The sequence below is a fragment of the Rhea americana genome, unplaced genomic scaffold, assembly GCF_003343005.1.
Source record: "Rhea americana isolate MKP2758 unplaced genomic scaffold, rheAme1 scaffold_4, whole genome shotgun sequence".
NCBI lineage: Eukaryota > Metazoa > Chordata > Aves > Rheiformes > Rheidae > Rhea > Rhea americana.
Genome location: NW_028186534.1, coordinates 11,599,565 through 11,615,491, shown reverse-complemented (window position 1 = coordinate 11,615,491; position 15,927 = coordinate 11,599,565). Strand labels below are relative to the sequence as shown.

Sequence of the window (15,927 nt, the reverse complement as noted above, 5' to 3'; positions counted from 1 at the left end):
GGGGTGAGCTTACACTGGTGCAAAGGTGCCTACAGGAGCTGGGCACCCACTGGAAACAAGAGGCAGTTGGGTGCTCAGTGCTTGCAAGTGTTTCTCTAGTCCTCTCACAACTGCCAGTGTTAATAATCCAAGACCCTTCCTTCCTTGGCAACACAGAGAGCATGTTCCTGTGGGATCATCGTTCAGGAATCAGGCAACTAGCACCTGACAACACTTTGTCTACAGCCAATTAGAATAAACAGATGCCTCTGTCAACAGCTCTGAAAAAGCATCTCTGAAGCCCTAGAGTCAGCCAATAGGAACAACTAAGTAGAGAGACTTAGTTGAGTTTAGGTTGTATGTTTATGGCCCATATGTGCATCTTCTTTCTTCAGGGAACCTCCCTGGGATTAATTAATGGGCACAACTTTGCTCCTCTTCACTTGTTACACTCCTGAAAAACTCTCTCTAGAAGCAAAAGCTCTCCAGCTATGCTCTTTCCTCATGAGCATTAACAACTTCACAACACACACGGGACAGTAACAGAAATTTTTCTGCACAGTTTGTAAGTAGGACTTTACAAACCTTCTCACCATCGAGTCCAGGAGCTCCATCTCGTCCATCCTTGCCAGGTATGCCCTGCAACCATGTACAGGGCAGGTTAAGGTCATGACAGACATTGTGGCTTGCAAAATACATTCACATCAAAGAATCTTTTGGCAATGGGCTCAGCTCTAGGCTAACTGGAAGAAAGGGAGATTTGTCATTAACAGCAGGACAACTAGGGTTTGGTCTAACCAGGCCCACTCTGAAGGCTGCACAAATAGACATGCAGAGTAGAAGTCTGATAACACAGTTTGTAAGATGCAAGACCTCCCCTATCATGTCTTGTCTTGTTATCTGCAAACAAGACAGAGATCTGCATCCTACTTAACTGACTTACAGGTTCTCCTATGAGTCCACGAGCCCCCGGGTTTCCTTTTGGTCCAGGTCTACCCTAGAAATCAGTAACAAATCCTGTGTTATTCAGGACATAGTCCTTAAAAAACTCCATTAAACAAATGTAATAGTTAAACTTCATAGGGATATTTCATCCAGTCTGTGTGGGCTCTTGACTTATTTATATAGGGATAGTGGTTCTTTCAGGGCACACCAGTAAACCTATGCAATGCTGGCTGTGGCATCTGAGAAAATTCTCTTATTGTTTCAAAGCACAGAGATACATAGGCTAGTTGCCTTTTACATGGGCTGTGTTCGAGAAGAAATATTTAAGATTAAATATCTGATCAACAGAGAAGCAAGCATATTCTTGATAATCTCTACTCTGCTATGACCTGAACCTCAGGCAGAAAGATGCAGCAGATTAGTCACAGTACGCCCAACAAATCAAAACCTCTGGCTCAATAATAATATGTCTTGAAATACAAGATTTCCCATGAAGGGGAATATAGCTTCCCATAAAACTACTGGTTAAGTATGTTTGTTGATTTTTTTTGAAGGAAGATAATTAATTTTAAAATTGTAAAATGTCTAGAAATAATATTTCCACTAATTAGTTTTTTTCATCCACAGTTCCCAAAGCATTTTAGAAGATGTATATAAGAACAATTAGCCCCTTTTTATAGGCAGAATTAAATAAAATGACTGAAAACACACAGAATGCTGACAGTAAAACACAGAAGAACTATCTTCCAGCAAAGACTTCCAGCTATCCCCTGCCAGTGTAATCTTCCTGTACCTGCCTCTCAGCTATTAACAAGGAAGTTTTCAAATCCCACTCTGCTTTAAGAAGGGATGCTGTAAAGCATTAAAAAATAAATTAAGCGCACAGGCCATAATAAAGCTGTAAGATAGACTCTTTTGAATCTCATGTTCAATACTTTATCAGGCTAGTGCTTTACTGCACTTACAGTATCGCCTTTGGGCCCTCTGAATCCTTGAGGTCCTTTGTTTCCTTGGTCTCCCTGTAACAATAGGGGAAAAGCCATTAAGCATCTTCATCACAGTGACAAAGACTAATATTTCAAGTGTGTGAATGATGAAGACTTCTTTGTGCTGTTTGCTAGCATTACCACTGCCAGACACAAGTATACGCATCTCCCAGATCTCAGCTGTAATTTCTTAGTTACACTCTGTAACTCCTGGTACACAGACAAATCGCAGCAGGGACTTCACTAGCAGTCCCTTAGGGCAGAGACCATGTTTCCCTCCATTTTCTGAAGCACTTTCTTTAACCAATATAGAAATAGGGTCAAAGAAAAAAAAAATTAATATTTACTGCCTATGTCCTTCTTGGCATAATTAATGGTTGATGGACAGTACTTCATTTAATTTTAGTTCAATTAATTTCTTCTGTAATTGTAAAGACTAGGGAAGGATCCCCAGAGGGTGGTACTGCCTTGGGATCATCACAGATTGTGATGTGTTGCCTGTCACAAATAAATGAAGGTGTCTGCTGTAAAATTGATGTTACGTTAACCACACTAAGGAGAGGCTGGATGACAAGCTAGGGAGCAGTGGAAAATGCCATCAGGAAGTCCACAGTTCTGCAGAAGCAGCTCTAGTCTCTTATTTCGGCACATTAAAGAGGGTAAAGGGGTCTGTCCACAGTTAGGTGTGCAGGCTCTGTGTTCATCTACCCTTCTTTTCACCTCACAGCTTTGCAAAAGGATTGCATCTTTAATGCACAACTGACTGTTTTTGCCTTGTAGCAAAAGCTCTTGTGAGCTGTGATCTAACCATAGATCAAGGCCCAAAGGAAGTAGCCTCAGGACGACACTTACTAAGTCCTCCCTAGATCTCTTCTTCACAAGAAGAGCTTTACCCAGGTACAACACAGGAAAGAAACAGAGGTCTACATGGATTTGCCCACAGCTGCTAAAGCAGCCAAGAACAGAGAGCTTTGGAAATGTGGTAAATCTGTGGTAAAATGTGGTAAACGTGGTAAAATGTGGCAGAATGCACATGGGGCATCACCGAAGGAAAGACATCATGAAATCTGGGTCAGGTGAAATGATACTGCTCTAACTGGAGAGAAAAAGGCAAAGGAGATAATCTGATTGAGATGGTCAACACATCCCTACTGTTAACTGACAGGAAAGAGCTTAGTGCAGAAAAGGTAGACTTGAAACTTTGATTGTGGAAGATGAAGCCAAAAAGGCCACCAAGAAATGGATACATACGACTTTCCCTGGAGGTCCTGGGATTCCAGGTGGCCCTCTGAAACCGATGTCACCCTGCAAAGAAAAATATGTTAATTGTAATGCTGTCATTGGCAGAGGGTAAAGTCCCTACCTCATATTGTAGTCTAAGAAAACACAGCATCCTTGAAAGACACCCCATACCTCTTGCTAGTTTGTAATACAGTCTTGCAAAAGGTTCCTTTCTGAATGAGCTATTTTTCTACTGTGACTCTCCCTACCATTATCTCTATGATATACCAATATCATTCATTGCCTTGACATCTTGAAAACATTCACATTCTTAGATTAAGGCATGGCTTTCTCAAACACAAACAATTCAGTCTCTAGATCAGTGGTCAAGGGATCCTGGCAAAATACCAAGATCATGATTAGCTAGAGGTTAATTAATCCAGTTCTTCCTGAAGTCTTTGGCGCAGCATCAGACCTGAAACCCTGGTGTTTCTGGAGACTTTCCATATCATGCAAATCTCCATCCGTTCAGTGGTTCTTTGGCTTTCTCTTGTAAGCAGAGAGGGATAGAGATTTAACTATTCACAAAATGCTTCTCATTTTTTTTGCAGGATTCTGTAGCACGGTCAGTCCTGCTGAGGCAGCACTTTGTCCTTGTCTGAATGCTCAAAGTAACACTGGGTTTGATCCTGTGAATCCCTCAGACATAGAGACTCTTCCTGCCTTTGGATGGATGGTCTGTCTGGAGGATGTGCAGGAAATGGCCTGCACTTTGCATCTTTATGTGCTCCCCAGTGGTCTTCAGCAAGGACAAATGTACACCGACCATTTGGACTTTGCAAGGGGGGAAACTGGTAGTGCAGTGAGAAAATCAGGAGAAGGTTTTTCTTACTCTGTCACCGGCTGGACCCATTGGACCAGGCAGTCCTCTTAGTCCTCTTGGACCCTAATTAAGAAAATAAATCAATTAAAACCTAACCACTGTTAAAACATAAAACAGAATGATATAGCAACTTATCAACACAGAAATAGCTTCTGATGCACAGACAAGACTTTTTGCCTGTTGGTGACAATCTTTGAGCAAGTGACACTGTGTGGATTCCACCATACAGGACTTGAGTTCAGAGTGCCTGCTCTCTTCCAGCCACTCGCCAGGCTCTCAAGCCAGTCCAGAGCTCAATTTTAAATTCAGACAAAGAACACCAGCAAAAAAGCAGCTATTGCTTGGATATTTCATGCAAGGTGATGTGCCAATACCAGGACCTGACTTAAAGCTCAGTGAAGCAAGCAGGATTCTTCCCACCAGCATCAACTGACTTTCATATCTCTTATCATGCAGAGGCAATAGCTGTTTCTGCAATGCAAAATAACTAACGCTGCCATTCAATTTCACAGTGAAAAGGTCACAGGGATCGGTCTGAAAAGCAGGTGTTACCTGCAGGCCAACACTGCCAGGAACGCCTGGAGGACCTGGAGGGCCAGGACTACCCTGAGAGAGAAAAATGAATTAGACCAGAAAAGAGACAGTTTGAGCCTGCCAATCCAAATCCAGGTACCTTCCCATCTTATGTCTCCTTGAGCTCCCTCCCACTCAGATTTAGGCTTTAGAATTTGCTTCTACATTATGCACAATTTCTTCTACGTGCAAGAACACTTGATCAGTCAGGAATTTACCTGAGTGATTAATGCAGGGCTTTTTCCTGAGCTGACATCCCTGCATATGAAACAATAGGAGTTAACTTATGAAGCTGATTTTCAACACTAAGATTATTGGGAAGATAAATCTTGTTGAAGTATTAACACACAGACATACATACAGAGCAATGGAAGCAATTACACTACAGTCATATGACAAGCCCAATCAAAACCTCAATTTCTCTTTGTTATTCAGCCAACTGTGTCACTTCTTCCCATCTTCTTGAAAAAACACTTTGTTATGGTGCTTTTAAAGAGGAAAAATCCTCTCCCACCCTCCTTAAAATGAAGCTTACCTTCTCTCCTTCTTTTCCTATTTCACCAGGTTCTCCTTTGTGGCCGGTGTGCCCCTAGAAATAAGAGCCCAAAAGAACCACATTCCAGTATTTTTATTCTAAAATTTAATTTTTGTTAGGTAATTTTAAGATCTAAACCCAAGTAATGTATAAAGAACTTATTGCGAAAATAACCTATACCTGTGCTATAAAGATGTGAAAAGACCTGTTTCGGGACTAGCTAGCCGTGAACCATTCCTGTCTGTTGTGCTGGGCATCACTGTGTCAGAATTGATATGATTTCAAGAAATAACCAGATTCAGTTTTCAGGAGTGACTTGGAGTGAGACTAGGCTACAGGTCTCCGGATACAATTCTCAAAACCAGGTCAGTGATCAGGACTCAGTTCCAAGGCTTTTAAAATCAGGGCTGAGATACTCTGAAAACCACATTCTGCATCTTTAACTTCCCTTTTGTTTAAGTAATCTTTAATGTCTGCATCATCAGCCTTGCAATGAAATCCATGTCTCTGAAATCTTTTATATAAAACTCAGATTCAGTTTGTGTCTTGGCTCCCTTCCTGCTATTGTGGGAGAGACACAGACTAATTTCAGCCATGGCTGATGTTATTCCTCACCATGCAGGTGGTTTTACATATCACTTGCATCCTAACTGAAGACGTTCACAGATCTTTCCATTTCATAGGCTATGAAGGTTGAACAGTCATGCCCTAAAATTTATGTGTTTCCAATGATATCTGTGACTCAGCTCAGAGACCAAACAGATCTGCAAAAAGCCCAGTTCATAAGAAACTGAGAACATTTCCCAGGAGATATTCCACCTCCTGCCAACTTCTGCTATGAAGATCACAGTTCCTGTTACTTCAGCTACTTATTGGAGTGTACCCACTATACAGAATTCATGTGAATCATGGTGGAGACGGAGCAGAGGAGGTTTAACTGCTGAGTGAGGTTTCTTGAGGGTTGCAACCTAGAATTTCTGTGTGAGCATCAAACAACATAAACAGAAAGCTGTGTGCCACTAGACAGGGAATAAAACAACAATGAAATTATAATTGGAGTTATGCCTCGCTACAGTAAAATATGTATCTCTATATTCACAGGATCTGTGAGCACAATTTAAGAACTGAAGAGATTTTTTTTACAACTCTGAACCCTGAAAAGGCAGCACAACGTTCTTGAGACAGCCCTATAGTGCTACTGTCCATTTTTTCTAGATTATCAGCTGAGTCCAAAAAACAAGGCCATCTTGCAAGGCTTGTTTGCCGCTTAATCCTTATGCTCACCCTATGTAAGGGGTTAAATTTCACTTTTCAGAATGAATAGTAGTTGTCAAAGTCAGTAGTCAAAACTTGTATTTAACAAAGGCTACCATCTGCAAGGGTACAGAGTCACAAACCTGTGCAACCTGTAAATGCATACACTTACTTTTAAGAATGTAAAACTTCTTGCTGCAGTTGAAGGGAGAGTTCACATGAACTTTGCTGGGCCTAAGGACTTTACAGAATTGAGTTCAGCAGCAGAGCTGCTATTGCAAAGAGGGCAGGATCAGGTCCTTCATCCTACTCTTATCTCACACTTCACTGCTTTAGGGAGTTTCTGTCTCAACAGCATACACTCAGGATAATGCTTGGACGTTTTAGATAGGTGTAGTGCATACAAGAGAAGTGGACTGCATGTTAAACAGTTTAAGATTAAGCTATACTTTCAGCCCTGGAGCTCATAGAAGCATTTGTTTCAGGAGGCAATCCCTTTTATTTGCAGGTGGCATTTTTCTTACCTTGAACCCTGGCATTCCTGGGGGACCTGGAGGACCTGGTGGGCACAAAGCTGGGCACTGCAAGAAACAGAAGCATTTTCTGGTTTATCAAGTACACACATGTATCTGGGGAAGCTACTTTCATTACCAGAGAGAGGGAACGAGGCCATATTTGGAAACACACATTAGTGGGCTTTTCGCTACATCCACTATAGCATGCTCATTCACAGAATGAAGCGTCCTCTGGCATTTTGCTATGGCAGAGTGTCCCAAACTGGTCCACAGGCCGCAGATTACCCACAAGATCATGGATTACTATTGGCCTGCTTCACTTCGAGAGCGACTGCACTCCAGAGTTTGCTGGAAAGGTTCAGGATGGACTATAAGAAATTGAGAGCTGACAGTGGTTCACAGCCCCAAATGCTGGAGAACCACAGTCTTCCAGTGAAGCTGGATCTGTGTCTTGCAAACCATTAGGAACATACTGAATTTTATGCTCATGTGGACCACCATTAATTTCCATGAGGCAACTCACTGAATCAAAAAAAAAAAAAAAAAGTATATGCTTTAGAGATTATGGGAAGGGGACCTAGTGAAAAATTAATCGGAAGACTAATAAGCTGTTATCTGCAGATGTCTAGGGCTGGGTGAGCCCCTAGTGGAAATCCGTGGGAGCTCTAGGGCCTGTACTCCAAAAACTGTATAAATGAGATTTTTTTCTGCAGCTTTTGTTTGTTTGTTTCTTTGAATAAAACCTCAGGCTATACCTCTTTAGCAGGAATACAATTTTCTAATATATTCCACAGGGTAACTTAAATAAAAATTGCAAAAATAGTATCATTTTCTATTAAGTTCCACATGACTTCCAACAACGCAGTCTAAATAGTTTCTGAGCTTTTTTGGGGCATGCCATTTAGAAAACCAAAGATGCTGTCACAACAACAGCTGTGAAATCTAGAAAAATTACTTCCATCATTCATTGGCTTAACACACTATTTATTCCCTTGAAATACAGGAATCAAAACTTTCACATATAGAAGAATGTCTAAATAAAGCATATACCCATAGGAATGCAGTATGATCATCCATGGAAATAAACAGTGCAACATGTATGACCTTTTCTTTTACAAAGCAGGGTTGGAAACACATGTGTGAAAAGTTGCTGTCATTTGTCAAACGTTAAACTTGTTGCTGTTAAACTGACAAATGAAGAACGTATGCAAACCTGCATTTTGGAAAGCAAACTGGAAAGCAAGATCAAGCACAAGATCAGCCCTACTATATCCACCTCCTTGAAAAAACACCTCAGTTTTGTAAACAGTTATGAATGCAGGGGGCTTGTATGATACAGCATTTAGACCTGTGTCTACAGGTCTGTCTGGTACATGTTAAATGATTTCACATTCACCCAAATATGTCAACAAAAAAATCACATCAGAGATTGAAACACAAAATATTTTTATCACAAAGAAAAGCTTACCTGAAGATCCCCACCACCATCAGGAAGGATGCCTGGAAGACCCTGCAGTTCATAAAATGTGCACTTTTAAATACATTAAGACAAACACCAAGAGGGAGCATGATCTCTAGAAAATGCACTTTACAGACACAGCTGAATCAACACGCACTGGATACCTAGTCACACAGTGCAAATTGCAGTTCCCGAACTCAGAGCTGTCACAAACATTATGAGCTGCACCAGTCCTCAAAACAGACATGTCAGCCATGTATCTATCCCTTCGGAGACCCACAGCTGAGCTAGGAAAAGAGCTTTGAGCCTTAGGACATGATGGCAGTGGTTGAGAAGAAGCACCATGTCTGGTCCTCCTCCAGGCCCAGGGGAAGTTCTTAGTGAAAGACAGTCCAATTCAGTTATTTTACTCTCCAGAAAAAAACACAGCAAACCCAAAGGAGGCCTGCTAGTATCAAGCCCTGCTTGCTCTAAGGTTAAGTGGCCTGCTCTTGTGCTGCCTTGTGGCAGGACTCTCTTGCCCCACATTGGGGCTGGGTCATGCATGGTGCCCAACACATCTCCCAGGGCTTTGCAAGTGCAGCTGGACAGTTGGCTGCAGGTGCTAGGTTCAACCACTCTCACAAGAGGCCTCTCTCAGGAGTGTATGATGACAGAAAGATAAATTCTGTAATGATCCAATCAGCTCTTATGTGAAAGGACAAAAAGTCTACCCTGCGATCTGCCTACACCATAAAGGCTGGACGTTGTGAGATTCCTTGACCCCTTATAGCACAAATAGCAACAACAGAATCAGCAGATGGAAGTGCAGCCCATGAACAGTCACTGCTCTCCTTGGGGCACAGTGTTTATGGCCTGCTGAAATTTAGCCCGGGAAGGGAGTGCTCACAGCAATAACAGCAAATAAAACATGCATGTTCTGGCAGTAACGCAAAAATCCTGAACTCCTCATGGGGAATTTTCTCACATTTATTAGCAAGTCTAAACTTACGGGAGGTCCGGGAGGTCCAGGAGGCCCTGGGAAACCTGGCAGACCAAAAGGCCCCTAAAAAGAGTGAGAAAAAAAAGTAAGAATTTCCCATATGAACCACTTGAATGAAAATGTGAAGGGAGAGAAAGGGTTATTACTAAATACCATGGCATATTTGTGAATGAGGGGCAAGAAGGTATCACCAAGGAGGTAAACTGCACCTCTCCTTTGGCAAAGGATTATGTGACTGCAAAGAAAATAGCAGATGTATAAGCAAGTATAGGGAGGCGGATAAGATAATATATTCTGCACCTACATTCCCTGCTTTCAGTGCTCTGCACTTCCAGTGGAGCTGTGGGCACCGAAAATGAGTGTTTGCTTCTGCAAAAGGGGTCCAGTCAGATTGAAGAATCAGGCCCATTTTGCTCATTTGCTTCGTATCAAAGATATTGAAAGAGGTGGAATAAATTTCTCAGTAAAGAAAGTGCATGACATCTGGCAACTGACCACCATTACTGTGACATTGGCTGTTCTTTTGTTATTGCTCACAGCTGGTAAAGGAAGATACCGCTGCAAGCAGTTGCAAACCACTGACATTGCATTGGTGGACTGGAGTGACCCTGCACAAGCTGATATAAGAAATAGCACAGTACGGGCTTTTGTAGAGCTTGCAGCATCTTGCTCATCATGCTTCCAAAACAAAATAAAGGGCCAGAAATGAACTTCATTTTCCATGGCTGCAGCATTTTCAGTAAGTGGGGATCAAATGGTAGAAGAAACTCACAGGAGGACCCCGAAATCCATTTCCGCCTGGGAGTCCACTGGGTCCTGGAGGCCCCTGTCAAAGGAGAAAAGAGCTTTACATCCTTGGCAACCTCACATAGCTCCCACAGTCCAGGGGCAAACAGTTTGGCTTTGTTTAATAGTGCAGAAGAGCCCAATCCTGCACCCAAACAATCAGTTTACTGATGCCCACCCTTTTCTTTTGTTCTATCCCCTTGGGCTCCCTAACATGCTCCTGATGTTGTTATAACACGTTACTAACACCTTCTCTCTTCTCTGACACAGGGCAGTTCTGAGATAGCCCTGGACCCACTGAATGAAAGCTGCTGTGGAAATGGCCACCTCTGGCAACTGCAAGGCTGTTGTGCTTTGAATTTACATCAGTGGCGAAATGCTTTGTGGTCAAAACAAAAAACAAAACAAAAAAGCACAATATTACCCACATGCAGAATGCCGTATCCCTCTGCTAAGCATACGGAAAGGATCTAAGGCTTGGGGTGGATGTGTAACACTCAGTAAAAAAACTTAGAATACCCAATAAAGTTAATATGATAGTTTAAACCTTTTTTTCTTTTCTGAAAAAGAGTCTCATTACTTACTGGAGGTCCTGGTAGTCCTTTGCCCTGGAATCAACATTAGGAGAAAATCACTTAGAAAGTGAACATATGAAGAGGAGCAACACCTCAGAGAATGACTCTCTAATTTTTTTCCTTAAGTTTCCTTAGCACTCCCCTGCCCCTAATTATTGTAATTTGCAATCAAAGCAGAGCTGGAGTATTTTAATGAACACTTTTGTTGCCTCTTATAACTTGTATTCCCTTTATATCCCTGTTACTTAAGAGATATCTTTTCTCTAAAGAAAGCCACATACGATGTGACAATGGGACACATTTTTGAGGACAACATTCTAATTTGTTTATCTAACATCCAACAAAAGACACCTACACTCGCTGCAGTGCCACACCCGCAAAGACCTGCTAGTCTTTCTCTCCTGCTCTGTTCCTGTGCCAGGAGAGCACATTTAAACAGGCAAGGAAAAAAGTGTGGTGACTGCTTCTGCACTCTGTCTCCAGCTCGTCCTCCAGCTCACCAGAAGAACTCAAGTATTTCACTTGGTGCAGTAAGCTCCACAATTAGGCTCAGCTTGCTTGATCACTTCATCAAGAAACTGAGATACTAATAATTGTTGGAAAAGGCTGATAGTTTGCTTAGCCTTACGATACTATCTTTTTTAGATGCAACATTCAAAAATAGATTTATCAGAGAAGTTATGTTTAGAAATTGTTAGGCTTTGTAGCGAATGTGGATATATATTCATTATGTAATTTGAAAGAAAAGATTTGAGGGGGGGTCGTTTTTTTTTTTTTAAAGAAGGACATCAGTTCTGATCATCATCAGCTTAGCATGATTCTTCTATCATCCCAGTGACCCAGATAACTAAGATTAAATGTGCTGCCAATAAATTACGAGGTGTTTAACAAAGTTATATGGATTTCAAAATGAGCATAGAATGACTAGAAATTTTTATGCAGCTGAATAAGTCAATATATGAATGAGGCTTTTTTTTTCTTAAGACAATATGAAAGACATTGTCTAACAGAGGGAGCCTTTGACATGTCAGTCTTTCTCCCAAACTGTATTGCTTTTTATCATTTCAGTCTCAGAACAGGCCCTGGGTTACCCAAACAGGTCAAACATACATATTTAACAATCTCAATCAAATTTTTAATTCATTTGAGCTTGATCCCTTTATTTAGGATACTAGGCTTTTATCTTCTCTCGGTGATGGTTTTCACACAACATTACGCACCACCTTTATATATGCAGCTCTAAGAGTTACTTACAGCTGGTCCAGGTGGTCCAGCAGGTCCTAATGCACCCTATAGGAATCAAACAGCAGAACATAAATCAGCAGGTCAACAATTACAGATAAAAAAAAAAAAAAAAAAAAAATCCACATGGCAGGATGCCAATGTTTGCTCTGCTAGAAAAGTCCATCAGTGTCTTATGGGAACAGCACACGATTACAGATGCTTAGCTTTTACAGATAAAAAGACAAACACTTATGGATGACAACTCTGACACTCCTGATTTGTTATTTGGCTAAAGAATATTTTAAGGCAGAAAGGAGGAATGTTCAGAACTGGTCCCAAACAACCATTTTCCAGGTACATCTGAGAGATGACCATGAGCTGCTCCTAAAAGATTAGGCATTTCTATAAATCATAGAAGGCCTCAGCTTAATCTCCATGAATATCTAAAGGTTCATAAAGTCAATCTCATTCATTTGATTTGAAAATTCAAAATGATTTTATGAAGTAGTTCTGACGATTAAATTATCTGAAACTATTTACAAACTTTGAACTTGTTCTAGTGAATTTTATTAATTCATACATTCTCCCTTCAAGCAAAGACATCTTGATTTGGCAGCTTCTGCTTTTTCATTAGCTTCCTTGGCAAATCCCCAATCTCCTTTTTCCAATTTGCATTTTACTCTTAAGCTTGACTACCATTTGGTGACCTTATGTCTCAGTCTAAAATGAAGTAATTCTTGAAGTTATTAAGTTTCTGCTTAACTAAAGATAATACAACAAGTGAGCCTTCTTAATCCCTTTATTATGTTGCAAATATGTCAATTCTGGACAGTAGACTGTAAAACTAATTATAGGTAGTAATTCAGAAACCGAAAGTGAATGGAAGTATAGAATGAACAAATAAAACAAGTCTTCATTATATGATGTGTTTGATTGCCACTGAGCCTACAGACTGATGAAGCAAGACAACAGGTTATGGAAAAATTGGCTTTTGACAGTTCTGTTTGGCAGGTAAAATCATAGAGAGGATTTGGACTGCTGCACACAATTGTTGTAGAAAAGCATGTTTCCTCCCTAATCGAATATTATATACAGGCTTGGGGTGGTTGCTGATGAATAATATCATCCCTGGACTCATTCACTTCAATAATTAGAGGCTTAGGTTTTGTATAAGTACAATACAGCATTCACTATAAATAAAACATTAGTCAGCAAGAGGATAAATCTCAATGTAGATATGATCAGCAACTCTAATGCTGCTCCCTGGGACTGCAGTGACTAAGAAGCTTGTTATTCCCTCCTCCTCAATCCCCCCCACCCCAAACCAAAAAAAACACTTGCGTGACAGCACACCAGAATGAGGGTCTAAAAGCCGCTTGCTACTGATCTTGTTGCTGTTTTGTGACTGCTGCTTAGAGAGAGAAATGTGGCAACATCTTTAGAATGGTTCAAAAAGCTGCGTCAGGCTGGGAGAATTCCTGTATTAAACTGATCCCACTCAAAGAATCATCTATAAAAAAAGCCCTATCACATGCCACAACAAAAGTCAGGTTTGTGTGATGTAAAGAAACCTGGAGCTTTAACTAAATTAGGAATGATGAAGATGGAAAGAGTGATTAAAAAATATATATAAACATCTTGTAGTCAACAGGCCTGGCAAAAACAATTCACTGAAATACAAGGTGTTTTCTAAGAAACAAATTTTATGAGAGTTCCTGAATGGCATAAAACCCCCATTAGTGCTTAATGCTAAACAAGTATGCAAATCTTGGCTGAATTAGAGCTCAAAATCTGAACTCAGTTTGCAAAAGTTGAACTTCTGGGCATCTCGTGAGCACCCAGAATACAATGATAAGACCCAAACTAATACTGCATCACAACCTTAAGCTACAGCTGGTAGCTCTCAAAGGCCCTGGAATAAACTATTTACAACTTGCTGTATCCAGGTGGAAAAATCAGCACCATCAGTAAGATAGTCTGCCATTGCCCAGTGCTCCAGAAGCAGAAGGAACAGCTGCATAGGAACTGACAGTGTGACCCAATTCAACCCATTGCAGACCAATAACAATTGTCAAAGGAAAAATAACACAAAGCCTCTAAAAAGTGGATCCACTAGAGGATAAAAACTCGGAAACATTTCCACAGCACTCATTATGGATACCAGGTGGCAGGTTGCCTGAAGAAAGCAGCCCACAAGCTACATGTGGAGAGAAGAGATTTTCCTTCTGTAGGAGCATTTTGATTGACTGGCATCTCACCGTGGGACTGTGCACAGGGACCTGCTAAGGTATTTCCCAGAGGTGCTGCCTGTGTGTCGCCAACTGGCATCCTCATGTCCTGGAGACTACTCAGGAAACAGGTTTAGCTGCGATGGGGAATGGAACATCAAAGGCAGGCAGCTGATGAGAGCAGAATCATTTTGTTACTCATTTTAAAAAGCACAAAAAAGGAGTAGTGAAGGTGAAGAAGTGCCTGTCTAATTTGGGGTGAATGACGAATGACATGAGTTTGCTCAACAGTACTAACACGGCCCTCTCAGAGAATTTTTCCAAGCTATGCTGATGCTCAAGGCCCTGCTGAATACCTTGCATTCGTATTGTTCTCAGCTGACGTTTTTCTGAGATAAAGGCAAACTTAGTGAGAAGGTGACAGACTCAAACACAGGAGCCACACTGTTATTTACAGACTGTGCTAAAATCAGGCCAGAAAAAACACCATCTCTCTACACAGAGGAGAAAGAGCAACTATACAGCATGAGGCTCCCACAGTCTCTGGCCAGCCAGATTCTCCAAACTGGTTTCCCACACGTTCTCCAAATGCTGCACAAAAGACATCTGGGGAATGATTTCCTGAGGTGAAAATAAACTGTGTCCTCGCCTAGGCTCAAAAGAACAAGATGGGCAGACCTGGAAAGTATCACAGACCACGACTGCTTGCTGGTGATCCCAGGGATGGCTCCAGCCCTCTCCTAATGCTCTGCATACCAAACGAGATTAGAAATGTTTTCCCTTGTTAAACTTAAAGATCTCAAGGACCCAAGTGCCTCATTAAGAACCACCTTATGAGGAAAGAACCGTAATCCAATAAAAATCAACTCCGTTGCAAATGTCAGCTCATTCACTTTTCTTGCTGCATGTTACTCTGCTTTTCTTTTGGTCACTTTTATCTTTAGCCCAAAGTCCTTACAACCACTGATGCCCATGGGATAAACTGGGATCACTTCATTTAAAAAGAGAACATTGAATTCCTGGCAGCTACTGACTTACACTCTAATTTTGTCCCATCTGAAACCAGCAGCAAGCCTCTTTCAACCTGGCCCAGATGCCAGAAGGTTTGTGGCAGACGCAAAGTGTCAAGCATTGGCACTTCATACTCATTCATTTTGATATTTGAGAGCCTAAGATGAATCACATAGTAGTGAACATCCCTGGTACTGTAAAAGATCATTCAGTCCCTGAGCAATCTGAGGCAACTCTGTTAAGTTCAAAGGAGGGGCCCTAATTTACACCTCTGTTTTAATAACTTACTCTGGTCAGGAGAATGAGTTGTGAGTCAGACAATGTTCTTTCTCTTTTGATTAGAAAACAATCTCAAAGTAATTTTTCACTCTAAAGCAATATAATTTCTGAATATACAGCTATGGAGCATGAGAAACACTTGACTAACACGACATTCTGAATCCATAAATAAATATGAGGAATTATGTACTCTTAAAGCACCAGCACTTCATCAATTGTTTACAAACCTGCTGATTTACTGATGCTTTCAGTATTATAAGTAATGTTAAGAATTGAACTTCAAAATAGTCTTAAGAAACTTTTCAGTGAAAGATATCAATATCCAGCAGCGAGGTACGAATCCAGCTCCTCCTGTCTAAAAATGAGCCATTTTTTATTGAAAGACTAACTACACCTAATCCGATCAGTCTGAAAACAGAACCATGAGAAAACCTGAGTCCTCTCAGTGACAGGAGTGTTCATGATACAAACTGTTTTTACATGCCACCTTCA

The 15,927-nt window shown here is 41.0% G+C and overlaps 1 protein-coding gene across 1 annotated transcript in view; it reads right to left on the bottom strand.

Annotated features, from left to right (window-relative positions):
- The window catches only part of COL9A3 (collagen type IX alpha 3 chain), a 44,658-nt gene that overhangs the window by 17,760 nt on the left and 10,971 nt on the right, over positions 1–15,927 (bottom strand). The window contains exons 6-18 of the mRNA XM_085314164.1: positions 11,948–11,983; positions 10,703–10,726; positions 10,105–10,158; positions 9,342–9,395; positions 8,360–8,401; positions 6,901–6,957; positions 5,123–5,176; positions 4,567–4,620; positions 4,024–4,077; positions 3,162–3,215; positions 1,890–1,943; positions 923–976; positions 565–618 (exon numbers count right to left, since the gene is read on the bottom strand). Of these exons, the coding sequence (XP_085170290.1) occupies positions 565–618; positions 923–976; positions 1,890–1,943; positions 3,162–3,215; positions 4,024–4,077; positions 4,567–4,620; positions 5,123–5,176; positions 6,901–6,957; positions 8,360–8,401; positions 9,342–9,395; positions 10,105–10,158; positions 10,703–10,726; positions 11,948–11,983 (645 nt within the window). The remainder of the gene's footprint in view (positions 1–564; positions 619–922; positions 977–1,889; positions 1,944–3,161; positions 3,216–4,023; positions 4,078–4,566; positions 4,621–5,122; positions 5,177–6,900; positions 6,958–8,359; positions 8,402–9,341; positions 9,396–10,104; positions 10,159–10,702; positions 10,727–11,947; positions 11,984–15,927) is intronic.